The sequence below is a fragment of the Argiope bruennichi genome, chromosome 7, assembly GCF_947563725.1.
Source record: "Argiope bruennichi chromosome 7, qqArgBrue1.1, whole genome shotgun sequence".
NCBI classification, from domain to species: domain Eukaryota; kingdom Metazoa; phylum Arthropoda; class Arachnida; order Araneae; family Araneidae; genus Argiope; species Argiope bruennichi.
Window position 1 is genome coordinate 73791506 of NC_079157.1, and position 19162 is coordinate 73810667.

The 19162-nt window shown below is 29.5% G+C and overlaps 1 protein-coding gene and 2 non-coding genes across 3 annotated transcripts; 2 read left to right on the top strand and 1 right to left on the bottom strand.

The window, feature by feature from the left end:
• The first annotated feature begins 541 nt into the window (after window positions 1–541).
• On the top strand, window positions 542–4077 carry LOC129976056 (uncharacterized). Its single transcript, XM_056089410.1, has 2 exons — window positions 542–894; window positions 2363–4077. The coding sequence occupies exons 1-2, from the start codon at window positions 874–876 to the stop codon at window positions 4049–4051; spliced, it is 1710 nt and encodes a 569-aa protein (XP_055945385.1). The 5' UTR covers window positions 542–873; the 3' UTR covers window positions 4052–4077.
• Window positions 4078–13339: 9262 nt separating this feature from the next.
• Window positions 13340–13411, bottom strand: Trnae-uuc (transfer RNA glutamic acid (anticodon UUC)). The gene has a single exon. It is a non-coding gene; the product is annotated as a tRNA-Glu (tRNA).
• Window positions 13412–14366: 955 nt separating this feature from the next.
• Trnal-aag (transfer RNA leucine (anticodon AAG)) lies at window positions 14367–14448 on the top strand. The gene has a single exon. It is a non-coding gene; the product is annotated as a tRNA-Leu (tRNA).
• Window positions 14449–19162: the final 4714 nt, after the last annotated feature.

The window sequence follows — 19162 nt, forward strand, 5'->3', positions numbered from 1 at the left end:
ACATCTCACAGATGAAAAACATGCCCGAACCGGGACTCGAACCCAGACGCCCAGATCACGGGAAAGACGCGCTACCCCTATGCCAGGATGCCGGCTCGCAGTCTATTTTTTGGACCCCATTTTTTTTCCGTTAGGTGTTATAAAGGAATAGAGATTTAACGAGAACAGAAAAATAAGTAGGAAAAAGAAGTGCAAAGTTAGTTTTTTTTACTGGTACATCTGCTTGCTTTGTAAAGTCATCATCATTTCTTTCAAGATAAACTTGTCCATTTATAATGTATACACATTTGGCAAGGGGTCGACTTAATTGTTATTGTATTGTATCTATTGTAAAGAAAGATTTTAAAAAACTATAACAATTAATAATTTTAAGCTGAAGCATGATAATAAATCTGAAACACTGAATGGAATGTAAAAACCTTTGTGAAAAATTTGTTGTACAACTCTAGTGCGATATAAACAAAACAATTTACGATATAAACTGTAAACCATTTGTGCTTCTTTGAAATTCTAACTTTAACCAAAACCATGGCCCTGAATACAAAGTTTCATTGTAAATAAATGATTGCCTGTTTTTCCTGATTCCACTTAACTTTATATTATATCAAATGAAGTTTTGGGACAGATTTTGTAAGTTTACTATCGGCTTTAGATGCAGATAATATCAAATTTCTTGTTGTTGAACAATCGATTAATACCACGAATTTGTCAGCTACCACAGATTTTGTTTCACAGACCTCCCCATCTTTTTTGCATTCAGAATTTGCTACATGCTCCCCAAGTTTGTCTCTTCAGGCTACTAGAACTCCAATTTCACGATCCTGGTCGGTGTTGTCTTGTCTTCGAGAGCTTCGATCACTGTGAGATGACATCATGTCTTCAAAGCCAAATCAGGTGAGTAAATTTTTTTGTAATATCTTAAAGAAGAAAAAAAAACTTAATTTTCACTCACTTCTATAGAAAATTATACAAATCATTGTAATTGCTCAAATATTCGACAATGATATTCTGTACTAATCTAAACATCTTGAATTCAAAAAGCATAATTTTGAAATTATTACTATCTGCCTGCGAACACTACAATACAAAAGACGCTTTGAATTCGACAAATAAAATTTCATATATGTTCCTTGCATCGAATTTGTAGATTTCCAAAAAATTTTTGAATGAAATCTATTCAGAAGAAGTTTGATTTCAAATGAACAGGATTACTACAAATAAATGGAAAGAACCTTGTGGATACATACAGTTATTTGAAGTGTACTATATGTATCTATATCTGTATTCACTTTTGAATCAAATATGTCAGTGAGTTGACCATCTGTAGGTCTTTACATACTTGTGCAGATTCGTAACTCAAAAAAGCAAGAAATTACACTACATCAAGTAGTTTTGTGACAAATTTTGTTTTTATATGGTCAAAAAAAGGACTAAAATGCGTTCTTACTCTACTACGAAGCACAAAGCTCTCAGTAAGGAGATTTTGAAAATGAAAATCTGGGCAATTGTGGTGTTCATAGTCCTGCCAAACAGCCATAGTTTTTATGCTGAAAGAAAATAATGTCATTTAAAGGGAGTATGCGAAAGAGTTTAGACGAGATCACTCCTGCTGATTTAAGGATATACCTTACAGACGAGGAAAAAATTGACACAGACATGAAAAGATTGTACTCTTCACAGACATTTTTTGGGAGTTCTTTTTATGTGTAGCACCATGGATCTTATGCCAAAAAAAATTTACCATACCTATCTGTGGGATTCTTTGAACCACACCTTGACCACGCCTTTTAACCATCCCCACATTGAAATTTAGCGCTGCATCAACGAAATTCAGTCATGTTTTTGATAAACAATCAATTAGAAAGGTGAAGAAAAAAGTCGTACGGGGTTCAATCGCATGATCTAAGCGGGCTAATCTGATCATCAAAGCGAAAAATGAATCATGCAGTAATTGAATTGTTTCTAAGGCTGTATAGCATGTGGAACCAACCATATTTTGCACGAAAATCGGGAACTGAACTTGCCAAATTTTTATTATTTTTAATATGAATGAAACCGCCCTATTATTGCGGTTAGTGCTCCATTTTTAATAACCCTGTACTGTAAGCAGTCATGCTGTCTTTTTTTTTTTTTCGTTGGCAACACTTGACTACACAAATAGTAAAAAATTCAAAATTTTGATACATCCTAAAATTTCGAAAACGGATTTTTCAACCGAAAAGATCATAAAAAAACTCATAATAAAATGTTTTGGCAGTATCAAAACTTTCATTATCATCATCAATATTTCAAATACATTGTAGATATATTTTATTTTATATTATCTGTATAAAATTGTTATTTTGTTGTTATTTTATAACAGGAAAATTGGAGAAAGAACCAAGCAAGATCGATTTCATCAGAAGATTTGTGGACAAAGAAGAATGGCGTTGCTACCGATCCTTTTCCTACCACAGCAGAGAAATCAGCATCATTGTCATCCATACATCGGGATCACTCATCCAGAAGTAACACGATTATTAAGCCAATGGAAATTTCATTTTTATCTCAACCCATAACAGGAGTCTCCGAGTCGAAGAATTACACACCTTCTACTGCTTTAACTATAAATTCGTCGATTATTAAGCCTTCTTCATCTTTCGCTACCAATACTGCCAGTTCACAAGTTGCTAATCATCCGACGACAACGACCTTTTGTGCTTCCAATTTACCAGTTGCTAATAGAGCTATTCCAGTAGCTGTTATTACTTCCATTCCGTCATCTGCTTACGCGATGTCAAAAATTGCAACTTTGCCTTCTGCTAGAACACTTACTCCATCAAGTATTGCAGATTTCACTTCTCAAACTATAAAATCTTCCTCCAATCCAACTTCTAGAAACAGCATTTCACCGGATACGGGAAGCTTTGCTTCGTCTATTGTGGAAAGAGCACCTGCATCAGTTAAAAGAACATCTTCTTGGCCATCAAGAAAAACGTATGATTCGCCAACCAAAAGAATGCATGCTTCAACTGCAAAATCAGAATTTAAATTTCCAATAAAATACCCCATATGTATCTTGGCTGGTGCTTCTTTAGGTGAAGCTAAAAGTGATTCAAATGCTCCTAGCTCTCAGCATGGTTTATTGCATCCAAAAGTAATTAATTTCAGACATATGTCAGGTAATACCGGAGAACAGACTGCATTTGGAGAATACAATCATCATCCCACTGACCGGACTGGAAATATTTTGCAAGATGCTTCTGTCTCAAATACTATAGGAGATTCGTTCCCGACGACTGGTAAAGCTGTTACAGATACAGATTCATTTTCAGTTGAAGCCTATAGAGATTCCGATTCGCCGAGATTTCATAGAAAATTGTCAAGTTCTCTTGTTAATATTTCTCCAGAGCCTGCAGTTGCAGATACTGAAGATCTGAGCGGTGCATATGCCAAAGAAAGTAATCCAATACATGAAAATCAGCCTCACATTATTCGTAAGCGATTATTTCCACCAACTGAAAATGTAGGCGAGTCCGTCACTCAGTACTCATATGAAAACTCAAATCGTCCAACCGATTCAATTCCTTTTCAACACAGTAATTTTACACCAAGTTTTCCAAGTAATCATAAAACATATCAAGAACCAAAAACATACTATGGAGACACCGCGTCAGGTTTTTCAATAGATGGAATCCTAGACTGTTCGACTAGTTCTAGTTTTAAACTTAAAACTGATTATCAGACCGAAGCTAAAATGCCTAGTTCTCATTCTTCATCAAATTTGGCAGATAATTATAATCAACGGACTGAGGATCTTGTAAATACAGATGTGAATGTTATACAAACCTCGGTTGACATAGCAATAAAAAATAGCTTTCAACGTTCTGAATGTTCGCCGTATGCATTTGTCTCTGAAGAAGATCCAGATAATGCTATTTTTGCAAATAAAGCAACGAATATTCTAAGGTTCTTACCTCGGCATATATCAAATGAATGTAAAGATTACATATTGCAGTTCTTAGATCAAGTACTTCAATATAGTGAGAAAAATGGATTGTTAGAAAATTAATTTGTAGTATTCGATTAGATGACTATGTTCTGTGCTTTATTTAAAGCATTTCGATATTTAAAGCTATTTAAAATAAAGAATTTTTAATGGCATTAAGTCACTATATTTAAAAAAAATCATAGCCTGTTATAAATTTATTATTATAAAAATAATAAATATAAAATTTTAAAAATACCAGTTTTTAAAAACATGCTTTTACTAATATGCTAAAACTGTGAATTCTAAAGAGCAGATTATTTTTATATTGCCACTTTTTTTTACTTTTTTCTTTCGTTTATAATTCATCTTTATTATATTATTTTCATTGTTCTATTTTATGGAATATTATTGAGAAATGAATTTTTCTCAATTTTTTTACATTGTGGCTCCACCAGTAGTGGATCAAAATTTAGTTAAACCAGTTTATTAATTGATAATTTTTTGGAAATGCAGTAAGTAGTGACCAAAATTATGAAACCCTTTCGAAAAGTGCATTTTTGAAGATTTGAAGGCCCATAATAACAATAGTACTTACAAAAGTGCCATAAAGTTCTATATCATTTTACATATACTTTAGCCAGGAATTCAATCGTTGAATTACGTTCAATTATCAGTATTTTTTAAGTTACAAAAAATAGAAGAAAGGATGTCTTACTTTTGTAAGACATGGCTTTTCTTCATTTTAATGTAGTTAATAAACATGAATGCTTAGATTGCAAATAGGTTGGATCTTTATATGAGCAGAAATATGCAATTGACGCCATATTTTGGAGAGGCAAGGAAGTCGTTTGCCTATAAATTTTGAGATAATCAAATAGGGCACCGATTTTTTTCTTTTTTTTCCCTTTTGTGAATTGTTAAAATGTAATATATATATAATAAAAAAATGCCATAGAGAATTAGTTAACTGATCGATCAAAAACGTAAGTTTTGTACGAACAAGATTTTATTTATAAAGAAATCAGAATAAATTGGAAGAAATTTAACTAAAGGCGGTATTTCTAAATTTTAAAATATATATGTATATAAGAAAACTCAATCTGAAATGGGAATCTGGGAATTCGCTACAAGAAAACCAAATAAAGGCAAGGAAAGGTTCAAAACAGAAAAGGATAATAGAATAATTAAAATATTGTGTCTACATGTTAGAAGAATATCACCTTGGAATATACAAAGTGAAATGGCGCAATGCAATGTAAAGCTCAGTGCGAGGACCATTCAATCTAAATTGCAGAAATTCGGTCTAAGTGTAAGAACTCCATGAAAAAAAAAATCTTTTAATCCGAAACAAATTTTGAAAAGATTAAATTGGGCAAAAACTCACGTTAATTAAACAGAAGAACAATGTGACAGTGTGATATGGTGTGATGAGATCAAAATCTTTCTCTCTAGTAGCGACGACATAAAATAGAGATTTTATGAAAGAAAATAAAATTTGTTAAATAAGGAAAAATTTGTGAATATAAATGCCCAAAAATACTTGTTCCTACACTTCTATCTTTCAGACGCCATCTTTTCCCTAATAATGATGAATTTTTATTTCAACAGGAATCAACTGCATGTCATGTTGCCGCTGCATCTAAAAATTGCTCGTAAGATAATCATACATCACTATTGTATTGGCCTGGGAAGAGCACAAAATTGAACCCAGATGAGAATCTATGGAGCTCGCCAAAGAAATATGTTGCTCCGAAGTAAACAATAGTACAATTCAGTTCATTAAAGCAACAATTCAGTTATGGTGCCACATTATAACAGCTAAGGAACTAAAAGTATTGGGGAACTCCCTATGATGATTTTGCAAGATCCTAATTGATGCCAAAGTTTATTCAACTTAAGTTAACAAACTAATTTTTGCTTTAATGCTCAAAATTTCTTCACATTCTCTTCCTGGAATATTGGCTACACCTCTAGTTCTACAGTATTTTTGGGGCAACCATGACTTTTCTCAACCAATGAAGAAATTTCTCGAAAATATTTGCCCTCTTTCAATCACTTGATGACTAAACAACTTACATTCTCACAAAATTCATTTCAAGGGTTTTTATGGTGAAAATTGTTGTTCAATTTATAAGCTCGAATTACAACATTGAAGAAAATTTTCATCAGAAAAAATAGTCATTAACTGATAAATTCTTTAGGTGTATATTCAATTTTGTATTTACCACAAGAAAATTATATAATTACAGAAGACTTCATATTTTTTTTAGTCCAATATGTTTCTTAATGTATACTTTAAGGTTTCTGTAAATATTAAGCGTAAATGGTAAATGTGTATTACATTTTCACACTTTTAAGAGAATGAGTAGTGTATATTCAGTTTTGAGACACATTGTAATTATACATTCTATAAATTATTCTATTAAATTCTTGATTAAATTATCTTGAATTAAATTATCTTAACATTTTTAAGGGATATGTCTCTTCGAAGGGTGTTCCTTTCAAAGACATATCACTGAAATGAAACTCGCATCAAAAGTATTTACAATAATTTGATTAATCGTCTTCTTTCAAATCATTTACGTAAACTAAAATACTGAGGATCGAATTTCTTGTCTGCATAGGGCATTACGAATCCTCACATATTTATGCACGGATTGTTCCTAGGACGCCAATGTTGTTAATAATGAGTGTATGGTGTATTTTTCATTTTTCTGCTAATAATTGTCTTTAATTTGTTTCCGCTTCAAATTCCAGCATCTAAGAGAGTCAAGTGGGCTTTGCACTAGGATTAGGATGAGGACAATCCGAGATTACGATAGACATGTTTTAGAACGGTTATTGAACGGCGAAAGACATTCCATTTGAAGCCGAGACATTAAAATCTTCGCTAAAAGAATTTAATTTAATGGTATGATATAAAGCATATTTTTTTACGCATGAGGTTTTTTATTAACTGGACGTTTTTGGAATATCAGAAGCTTTCATTCTCATTCACATACCCGGAAAAATTTTACTCAGAATATTTTCTTAAACAACTGTTGGCTGCTTCATATTATAAGCAACGCATGTACTAAGTTTCATTACATAAATATAAATCAATACTATCAAATTTTTTGCTTTAAGCATCTAAATCTTAAGCTCCAAAGAGCACCTACACCACATGTTTCAAGAAAATTATGTCACTGTATTGTTAAATGTAATTTTCAAATAAAAATGGCTGCAATATTCAAAAATCGGACAAGAAAACAAGGACAAAATACGACAAAACAAGGAAAATTCTGGTTCAGCAGGTAGGAGACGGCAAGCGCTAAACGGGTAAAGTATTGCTCGCCAAATAATAGTAAGCATTAAAGTACGATTGTAATGGACAATGCTTGCATCTTTAGTTTGTTTACTAAGTCGTCATACCAACAATTGCTATTACAATTATATGGATTAATTTTTGTATAATTAAATGGAACACAAAGCTGCAAAGACATCAACCAGGGCTTGACAGTATACTATATAACTTGATCCTCATTTCACGAGTCTGGCTCTGATTTTCATGTTTGGCCCTATCATCATTCCATGAGCTTGACTCCAAAAAGCCACATTAGGCTGATATTTGTTTCTTCGAGTGAGATTCGAAACATTCTTATTTGATCCAAAATTGCTGTAACAAGTCAGACTGGACAAATTAAATTGGTTCAAGTTTTGAAATCATTTCATCTCGAGAGTGGAATCTGATTATCTTAAGAGCATAACAATTTTTACAATAGTCCATGAGACTTCTTTTAATTTTTTGCGTTAGATACTTCATTACTATTGATTGATTGATTACTATAGATACTTCATTACTATTGATTGATTGATTACTATAGATACTTCATTACTATTTCCCATTTCTCTAAATGATCAAATCAATGCAGTAAAAGGGAAATCAGAAATTCGATTGTGATTTTAAGGGCAATGATTAACTCTGAGGGCTAAGCTAAGATGGTGTGGTTTGGTCTTGCAAAGGTCTTGCAGATCAACTCAGCACGCATCAACATCTAGAATTAATACTGAAATACCGTTTACATAGCAGACAGGTTATTTCGATTTACAAACAAAATTCCTCTCGGATTGAAAATTTTTAACATTGATACTAAAAATCTCCCTGAAAATTACTGTCCTCTTAAATGAATCCATAAATATATCGCTTATGTTACATATACTAAAAATTATCAGGTTTAATAATCGGGTTCGTGGTTAATAACGTGTTTCAGTCTTAATAAGGTGTCTAAATTCTTTTCTTCATTCTTTGAAATACTGTTTTGTAGTATTTAAGGACAGCCTTGAAATCATAGCATTGTGGATTTCAATAATCAATACGCATTGCAAATTGGAAAATAGAATTGCCGACTTGGTACGCTGCAGAGCTACCATAAAGCAAACAATACAAAGTTATGCTATTTATTGAAATTGAATCTGCAAAAGATCATATATTTTATATAAATACTTGTTTGAATCTCTATTTGCCTTTATAAATCCGGGTATAATAGAGATATTATACCTGGATAATATCTCACCATCTCTAAATATATTATAACTGGGCATATACATCCCATTAACTTTTTAAAATTAATTTAAATAGTTTTAATTAGATTTAGGGTGTTACTTAATCGTCATACCCTAGTCTTTGACTTAAAAATCATTTGGACAAAAAGTCAAACAAATGCATCTTATTCACGATCTATACTCTTCACTTGCGTAAAAAATAAAGAGAAAAAGATGTCTAAGAATTCGTTGTCAAAGGGTTCAGAAAATGTATCAAAATAAAATTTTATCTAGATGAGGTAAGGTAAGTTTAATGGAACAAGGCCCAATAGAGGGCAAGCTGCTCCAACTTTATTTAATCTACATTTTCTTTACTTTTAAGAAAGTTAACTTGTTCTTCGTAAAGAATGAAAGTTTTTAATATCTTCAAATGGCAGCACTTCGATGACTTCTAGATTCCTCTTTCTTGTCGTTTCGCACAAGGCCAACAATTGCGAAGATTGTTACTTCTGGAAGATCATGTGACAACATTGGTATAATCCGTTGGGGTCACGTGATCTTCCTGAAGTAGGCGAGACCTTCCATTGCGCGCAATAGTTGGCCTTGTGTGAACCCTGCTTACCATTTGACAAATATTCTGATTTACAAACTGTGTTTTACGCAGCGTTGATTCCCACAACCTCTTCTTTGATGCATTATTTGACTTCATAATTTTTGATAGATCCGCAATCGTCATCAAAAGCATTATCATATCTCTCTTCCATAACGAACGAGCATTTTTACTAGGGTACCGACGTCTGGTAGCAATTCAATGACTTCTAGAATTTTCTTTGCTTGCTACAACAGTTTCAACTTTACTATCGAACAAAGATTTATAGATGGCTATATTTAACTTGTCTTTGGTTCTCGCAACTTTTTCTTCAATAGCTTTCTCTTCATTGTCATTGACGGAGCCGCAATCGTCAGCAGAAGCGTCGTGATATCCATATTGTCATGCAAGGTGAGTAAGGTTTTATTGTTCATTAAAGAAAAGATTTAAAATGGTTGTTTTTTCTTCTGTCTAGCTTCAGTAGTTCCAATTTCCTATCTTGTTTTCTTCGAAAATTAGAAGTTAAATTTTTAAGGAATCAAAGATTCCTATTATTATTTATTCGGAAGTATGGGGACATAAAATACTAAACTCATTTGGCTTAGGTACTGCATATGAAGTCTAATAATTAAATACACCAATAGCACTTTGTCTTTGGCACCATATGCCAATCATTGAAAACTGCTGAATAGTCAAACTCTTTCAATATATGGGAAAGATCATTGGCTATTTCTATCAGTTTTCATTGATTAATTTCTTCGTATATTTTTTATTGCTTATAGAAATAATGACAAATGTTTTCTTATCAATAAATTTGAACAATAGACAACAAAAAATGTGGTAACTTAAACATTTTTAATTTGGAAAAATGGCATTTGCCCATACAAATGTAAAAGAGGCTTAGCCGAATCTCTAAATTGAATGAGCCTAAATTTATCTTTGTTCACTTAATTTGCAGAAAAAAGTACGCATCGGGCTGTTAATGTTAGACGAAGGATGTAATATATTTAATGGGACAAAATAATTCATTCTATAAATTAAATATGATATAGAAATACGATCAACGAAATCTAAATTCTTAAGATTAAACGAATAAAATTAAATATCAGTATATATCATTAACATTGATTGCAAAAAAATGTAACTTATAAAAATTGTTAAGAACATTTGGAAGATGGAAATTGACCTTAACTAGTCAGAAAATAGAAGTTGTTTTTAATCTAAATTTGATCTGTTTCGAATGAACTGATTATTTGCTTTTTGAGGTTGTGGGGGAATTGCCTGAATACACCCTAATGAGTTGCCCTTTATGAGACTATATCAAAAAAGAATCCTATTTAAGGGATTTTTAGGGACCTTTTGGAACTTATTTATCTCTACTCTTTTAAGCAATTCGCTACTGAAGCTTTACAGCTGATTTCGTCCAGGTCTATAAATTGATCTTGATACGGTTAAATGTTTATTGCAGGGATGAAATAATGCCATAATGAATCTGTAATCTAACTGCAAATATTGCGTAAATGTTATTTCAATGATGTTATTATGCCATACCAAATTTGTTATTTGACGTATTTCAAATGGAAACGGTGGAATGGATAGTCTTAGTGTGGACTTAAATCGGTGGCATGATGATTATCGGATATTCTGCAGCTTGCACACACTGGATAGCAATTAGCAACTTCAAGCAGAATGAGTTTAATGTCGCCACTTTTAATAAATTGCTTTTAACTATTTATACGAAACAAAATAATATTTAATGCACGTAAAACAATGTATAGACACATTTTGACATTTTTATTGGCATTTTAATTTAATGGTTCAAAATGAAAAACAAGCTTCTCTCTTGATTTCCCATCATCAGTAATCTTGACTGTTTTTTGTTTTTTTTATGGCTGCTTAACTTATTTAAATTGTAAAGAAAGTAAATTTGATTTAATGATATTTCTTAAAATATTTTATAACGTTTTTGAGTTTAAACTTTGCTTCGAAATATTTTTTGCATATCCTCGGAATTTTGAATGAATTGCTTTACAAGGATAAAACTCTTCAGGATTTAAATCTTAACTTAGCCTCGACTTCAATGGCAACTATAGGAGCACATATAATTTCCATTTTAAAGGAGTGCTCATTTATATATCTAAGTTTAAATCATTATTAAGCAAGTAAATGTTTAGATAGTTTCAATACACAATGCCTTCAATTGCCTTTGCTTTTGTTGCGCACCCTCATTATAATCAAATAATGTGGTATTTTTGACTGAATTGCTTTACAAGGATTAAAATATTCAGGGTTTAAATCTTAACTCAGCCTCGACTTCAATGGCAACTATAGGAGCACATATAATTTCCATTTTAAAGGAGTACTCATTTATATATCTAAGTTTAGATCTTATTAAGCAAGTAAATGTTTAGATAGTTTCAATACACAATGCCTTCAATTGCCTTTGCTTTTGTTGCGCACCCTCATTATAATCAAATAATGTGGTATTTTTGACTGAATTGCTTTACAAGGATTAAAATATTCAGGGTTTAAATCTTAACTCAGCCTCGACTTCAATGGCAACTATAGGAGCACATATAATTTCCATTTTAAAGGAGTACTCATTTATATATCTAAGTTTAGATCTTATTAAGCAAGTAAATGTTTAGATAGTTTCAATACACAATGCCTTCAATTGCCTTTGCTTTTGTTGCGCACCCTCATTATAATCAAATAATGTGGTATTTTTGACTGAATTGCTTTACAAGGATTAAAATATTCAGGGTTTAAATCTTAACTCAGCCTCGACTTCAATGGCAACTATAGGAGCACATATAATTTCCATTTTAAAGGAGTACTCATTTATATATCTAAGTTTAGATCTTATTAAGCAAGTAAATGTTTAGATAGTTTCAATACACAATGCCTTCAATTGCCTTTGCTTTTGTTGCGCACCCTCATTATAATCAAATAATGTGGTATTTTTGACTGAATTGCTTTACAAGGATTAAAATATTCAGGGTTTAAATCTTAACTCAGCCTCGACTTCAATGGCAACTATAGGAGCACATATAATTTCCATTTTAAAGGAGTACTCATTTATATATCTAAGTTTAGATCTTATTAAGCAAGTAAATGTTTAGATAGTTTCAATACTCAATGCATTCAATTGCCTTTGCTTTTGTTGCGCACCCTCATTATAATCAAATAATGTGGTATTTTTGTAGGTTATAAGCATAAAAATGAGCGTTTTTGTTTCCTTAAATTGTTTAATGCTAATTATTGTTAATGCATAATTGTTAATTATTGTAATGTTAATTAATTGTTTAATGCTTCTGCTACATTTGAATTGATTCTTAAATGTGCTGGTTTAACATATTTTAAATGACAAATATTGATTTATTGTATACTATATTGGTAGAATATATATAAAATATACACGGAGTCATATACTTTAATTATTTATAATTTATTAAAAATGTATATCAATAATAATGGTTACTGATTAGCCTACTATTAGTAAATAGTGGGGAGAACGTTCAAAACCTTTTGCAAGCAAATCGTTCCACATATAGGCATCAAAAGTGGGAATTAATTGCTTTCTAACAATGTTTCAAATTCTTTATTTATCCTTAATTTTTAATTAATTAGTCAAAATTTAAATATTTTTCCTCCATAACTTTGGATTATTTTATTACATTAAGACTATTTATGTCGGATTTTGAAAGTTAACATTTTAAAACTATTTTTTAAAAATTCATTTCTGTTCAATTTTTTTTCTCTAAATTTTAAAATTTTCTAGCTCTAACTTAAAAAAATATCTTAAGTATATTTCATAAAAATCTTTTTCATTGTTTTAGTGACTGTATTTATACTCGATAGATACTAAATGCACGTTGTTTCGATACTAAATATATTTTTGTTCGCATTTTATCGGTGTTCCATAATTAAAAGCAAATTTACAAAATGAAAAAAAAAAACAAATCAAGCCTAAAATTTTACCATACGATGCTATGGACTAGATATTCAAATCTTCTTTAAATTATTTTTTTTAATTTTTTGATTTGTTTTTATAATCAACTACGAGCTTTATAATTAAAAAAAAAATAGATCTATCATAATTAGTCAAGTATGCAATTCGAATTTACAAATATCTTTTTAAATATATTTCCATTGAATCAAAATTATTGACATAGTATATCAAAATAATGCAATATATATTCATTGCGATTACCGTGAATTCAAATAAACGAATGAGAGAAGGCGAAATAAAAATATTCTTCCCATGCCGGGAATCGAACCCGGGCCGCCTGGGTGAAAGCCAGGAATCCTAACCACTAGACCACATGGGATGTGACAAACATTGCGTTGAAGTTCATTTTGATCATATGTATATTCATTTTTTAAAATATTTTTTGCATTTATGTGAACAGCTGTTTATTTATAATTTATCAAAGTAAATTCAGTTTTTATATCACAGCGAATTTTTAATATGTTAGCTGAATAAAATACAACTTCAAATGCAATAAAATAGTTTTTTAAAAGTAGGTTATAAAAATCAGATTATTCTTATGCTAAAACACATGGTAAATATTCAATTTCATTTTCTTGAACTCATTTAAACCTTCTTAAAAGATATAGTCTTGCCTTATTTTGTTACTACTCAAACAAATTATAAATCGCAATTTAGATAGTAAAAATATAAATCAATGTTTGCTATTCAATTTCAATTAAAAATAATTTAATGCTTCTCAAAATGGTTCTTAAAATGACTGTAAGAATCATGTTTATTTCAATTATTATGAATCTTTGAAAATGGCAGATTATTCAAAAGGATGTGCCTATTTAAAGTGAATTCATTAAAACTAATTTAATTTTCCCTCAAAATGATGGTTACGTGTGAAATACAACTACGCATGCTCAGCAACGTAAATTCATAAATAATAATAATAAATGATGAAAATGTAGATAAAAATTACTTGTAATATCAACTGATTATAATAACAAAAAAATAGTTCCACAATTAATGTAATTCTTTTGAAAAAAAAATTATAATCCGTTTTCTAAATAGCCTGAGTAAGCGGAGAGAAAAAGAAAATAGAACAATTCTTTCTTATAACTTTTAATAATTCAATAAAATACTTCATTGAAGTTCGTCAACGAAAATAATATATTCAATAACATTTAATTGTCGAAATGATGATTTTGTCGGTAAAAAACATGAGAGAAAAAACAAGCATCTGCTTAACTGTTACTACGACTGAAAAGGGATACGTTTATTTAGCGTTTTTAACTTTCGGCAGTCGTGGTAGCGTGGCCGAGCGGTCTAAGGCGCTGGTTTAAGGCACCAGTCTCTTCGGAGGCGTGGGTTCGAATCCCACCGCTGCCAGGAAATTTTTTTCCCTCTCTTTGAAAGATAGTTACGATTATAACGAAATTTAGTTTATATTAAATTGGGGGAAAAACTTTTTCTTCAAAAATATTCAATTGTTCTTTTTAAATAAAGAAGTTGTATAACAAGGAAAAAATATTTGCAAGTTGCTTTACTTTTTAAAATTGTAGCAATTAATCGGATACTTTTTGTGAAATAAAATATCAGAATAAAAAAAAAACATAATATAAAAATTTATTTTTAAGGCGTCAAACTAAATTATATAAAGTTAATGTATATAATTAGAAAATTATGCAAATAGATTAAATACAAAATTAATAATAAAATTCAAGTACTTAAAATCTGTTGCTTAAATTTTGAAATCTTTTACAGTAATTTGAATTCATTAATTTATTCATTTTAATTAATAAGTTAATTTTAATTTATTAATTCATTAATTTTAAGTAGAATACAAAAATTCATTTTTTTTTTAAGAAATAGAATAAATCAAGTCATTATTTTGCTGCTTAAGTTTTATCTGTATGTTTCATCAAAGAGAAATAGAAAACCACTCAATCAAATAATCCTACAAGAACGGAGCTTTTTGTAGATAACACACTTAATTGTTCTCTAAAAATATTACTAAGCAAAATTAAATATTTCTACTTAAAAGAAATTAGACTGCACAAGAAAACATATTTTTTTTTTCTAAAATTTTCTTAACTAATTATGAATTAGGTACAATTTGAAATCTTTTTCTGATATGTGCTTTCACATATTTTAACATTTGCTTAAATAAATATAAATAAAATAATGATGGCACTGTGGGAACTTATCTTGAAATGCTCCTTGAATAATATTAGGCATCTAATGATTTTCTAAATTCTTTCTAGACGACTTCAATAAAAGAAAAAGAAAAAAGATTTTGCGTGAGAGTTTTTTGGAAAACGTGTGGGAAATGTGAGTTCCAGAATTGCGAAAATATTATTTACAATAGATAAATTTATTTTTAGACATGAAAGTTTAAAATTACTAATTTAGAAACGGAATAAATAATAATAAAGAAATTTATTATTGAAATTTGAAATTCGTATTTAATAAAGAAATTTATTATTGTTCTAGTTCAAAAACAATTAATATTGTCTGTTTTTGTCTTCCTTTTTTACATTTTTAATTTTATTTGTAACTTTACCTATCATGTACATGTTAAAGATTGTTTGGAAACAATGATGTATTTTCGACTAGACACAAGGGTCGCTAGCTGGGGGACGTTTACAGGTCGATTAAAAATATTATTAGCTTTGTTACCAAATAAATTCGTAAAATATACAAATTACATGAATCATAAAATATTATAAATATAATGTATATGTACCTCCAAATAGTAAATTCATTATAAATTGAGTTAAATTATAATTACTTATTTATGTTGCAATATAAATCATTCACTTACTTGGTTATGTTACACTCGCTTGTAAGTAAAATAATAATTTTTAATGTTATATTTGTTTGAATTTTATTTTTTATAAGGGATTATAAAGAAATAAGAAAGTATGTTTATATGTGAGAAAAAAAATCATTAGCTAAAAATCATAGTTACTTTCTCAAGAATCTTGTTACTATGTTTTTCATGATGCACATGGCAAAAATATAAATACAAACATATATTTTTCCTATTTTAATATTAAAAAATTAAAATTAAATTAAATTATTAACATGCTTAATTAAGTTAAAAATGGATTGAAATATGAAATGAAATAGGCTCGCTATTAAAAGCAAGGCTTCGTAATGTTTCTGAAAAATGCCTAAATCCAACTTCATGTTATCTTAATCTGAATACGATGGCATCACGTCTTATTCAGTTCCGCGAGGTGAGCCGTGGATTACAAATTTAAATTGACGTGACGCATTTAATTTGCATGAAATGACTTTTCATCGAATGGAGACTGCTATTTGACACTTTAGGATATAATCAGTTGCGATACAACAACCAATATGTTACACTCAAAATAATTCATGTAAGCGATCGTTATAAAATCTTTCGATACAACGAACATCTAAAATAACAATCGATAAACAAAATATCTTTAAATAAATTTATAAATCTATAACTTCAGCTACGAGAAACGTTTCCTTGACAGGGAGTCAAGGTATGAAAGAAATTATTGAAATAAAAAAAAATCCTTTTTAATGCAAAAATAAAATGCTATTTTTTTTAAATAAAAATATTATAAGAAGCTTTAAAAGAGCATTTAAATATTAAAATCCTAAAGTAAATTCCAGAGAGCACAAAATTTAATAAAAATCATGACTGATTTTTAAAGCAATAAGGTAAGTTGTCCTATAAATATTAAAAGATTGGAAATCTATATCATTAATTATAACACCATAGCATGTACTATAAGATATAGCTCTTATATCGAAAGAAGCATATTCAAAGTCTATTGTAATTTAAAAAAAAAAAAAAAAATTCAGTTTCAGAGGCCTATATAATACCTTAAGTCTATTTTATTTGTACCCCTGTACTTTTGATGCTTTTAATTATTCAAAACTAGACTCGTTGTCATCAAAGACAAAAATTGCAGACTTTCCCGACTGTTCTTTTTTTTATGGGGTGGAAATTTATAAGTCACGCTCTCTACCCCTTTCGGGTGACCTGTACGGGGCGGAGGAGGGGGAGGTGGATTAATTATTACTTCGTCTTCGCCGCCGATACTTGCATAACAACTCGCGCAAGTCGGAAAACGCCGCTTCTTAGAGGGCGCTGCAGTCGAAAATCGATGTCACTTGTTGACGACCTTGTGCGTAGGTGATGGATACTGCAACCAGTGAGGTTTTACCGCATGCTCCAAATGGAATAGGGCAAACTTGCTTGCGCATTATTTTTTAAGAACGTTCTTGCGTTTATTATTTTTTTTATTCGTGATTTTTTTATACGATTAAATTTGCTTCGACCGATAAGCTCAATTTCTTTTCACTTAATGATGCAGACGATATTTGTGAAGCAATTAAAATTATTGGAAGGGTTTGGGGAGAGCCTATGAAAATGAGGGGAGTCTGTGGCTTGCTTTGGAAGAGGTTATTTTAATAGGCTGAAATTATTTTTTTTCACAAAAAATATTCGTTACAATTCTTGTCTGTAAAAAATTAATATTTGTAAAAATAAAAGTGATCACATATTATTTTTTTTTAAATATTGAACCAACCTAACATCTGTTTTCCTCGTTTTAATAAAATCGCCAATTTTAATTCAGTTTTAATAAATTGGCATCAGATTGTCATATTTTTAAACTTATATTAAGTTTTGTAAATTTTTGATTAATTAATGCTTACTAAATTTACAGAAGCAAAGTCCAAGTGATTTATAGAAATAATTTAACATCTTTTAATAAATATCTTTCAAAATAAAAATAAAAAAAATCAATGCATTAATCTATGTAAGATTAGAATTTGTAAACAAAAAAATATGAATGAAATGACTTTAAAATTCAAATAAAATTTAATACAAATAAATCTTTTCGGCACTTAAGTAATAATAATCATTTTTAATTTCTTGCAATTATCTAAATAAATATAAATACGGAAAAAAAAATTTCAAAAATGTACTATTTCTTAAATATAAAATATTTGGTAAGGTTCATAAAAACAATCTTTAGTCCGAAAATTGAATTTATAAAAGATTTTTAGTAAAAAGTTTGATAATTTCATTATCATTTTGAATATATAATCATTCATAAAAGTCATGGAACACAAATAGTCAGCATAATTGTTTAATTCGTTTAAACCGTCAAGAATAAAAATTCTTAAAATGTATTTATTTATGGTTGATGCTCTATTACTTTCCATTAATTCTTAACTCCTTAAATACAAATCATTTCATACACAGTTTTGAAAAAAAAAAAATCACCGATTTATTAAAGTAATGTTCTAGAAGCAAACCCTCGGAAGATGTTTGTCAAGAGCAATTATTTTGATTTTTGTCATAATCTGTAATTAGAAAACTGCTTCTGTTTTCTCTAAAATACAGTGAAGTCCAATTTATAAACAAAACAGCTGGTCCACGATTTGCAAGGCTTTCACATATAGTCCGAAATGTGTAACAATTATTCTAGGAACAGTGAAATAAAGAATTTGCAAAAATTACTATTGGCGCCATCTAGTGATACAAACACAATATTTTTCTTCTTAAGAGTTCGTCCTGTAAAAGAAAATTATTTATAATACTAACTTTTCGTATTTATTTGAAAATCTTTTATATTAAATTCGATTAATTAAAATTGCTCCAATTTTTAAAATTTATACATTTAGGAGCATTTTACTAAACTGTGGAACATAAATAGTAGCTTTCAAAATATGAAAAAAATATTACAAATAATATAATATTTTTAAAAAAGGAGTTTTTTTTTATTTTCTTTAAAATTAATATTAAGTATATATTAGCAGTAAACTAATATGTGTAGCAATACAACCTTAAAAATATTGCTGCAATTCTGCAACTAGGTATTTCCGTTGATATTTGATTGCAGTTGATTTTTAAATATTATCAACTTTAAAAAAAATGTTCACGCTATAATACAATAAATGGAATGAAATGTGCAATTATTTTCTAAAAGAACTATCTTCAGAAACGCATTATTATTTGAAGCCGAAAATTATTCTCAATAGAATAGAATAGTGGAACCACCGACCAACTTTCACTGTGCGTAGTATATTTTCTTAGCAGCGAGAAGCA

Bases quoted from the DNA above. Each gene is read 5' to 3' on its own strand.
- LOC129976056 (XM_056089410.1), top strand. From the start codon at position 874: ATGTCTTCAAAGCCAAATCAG. The intron at 895-2,362 runs GTGAGTAAATTT...ATTTTATAACAG, and splicing joins TGTCTTCAAAGCCAAATCAG to GAAAATTGGAGAAAGAACCA.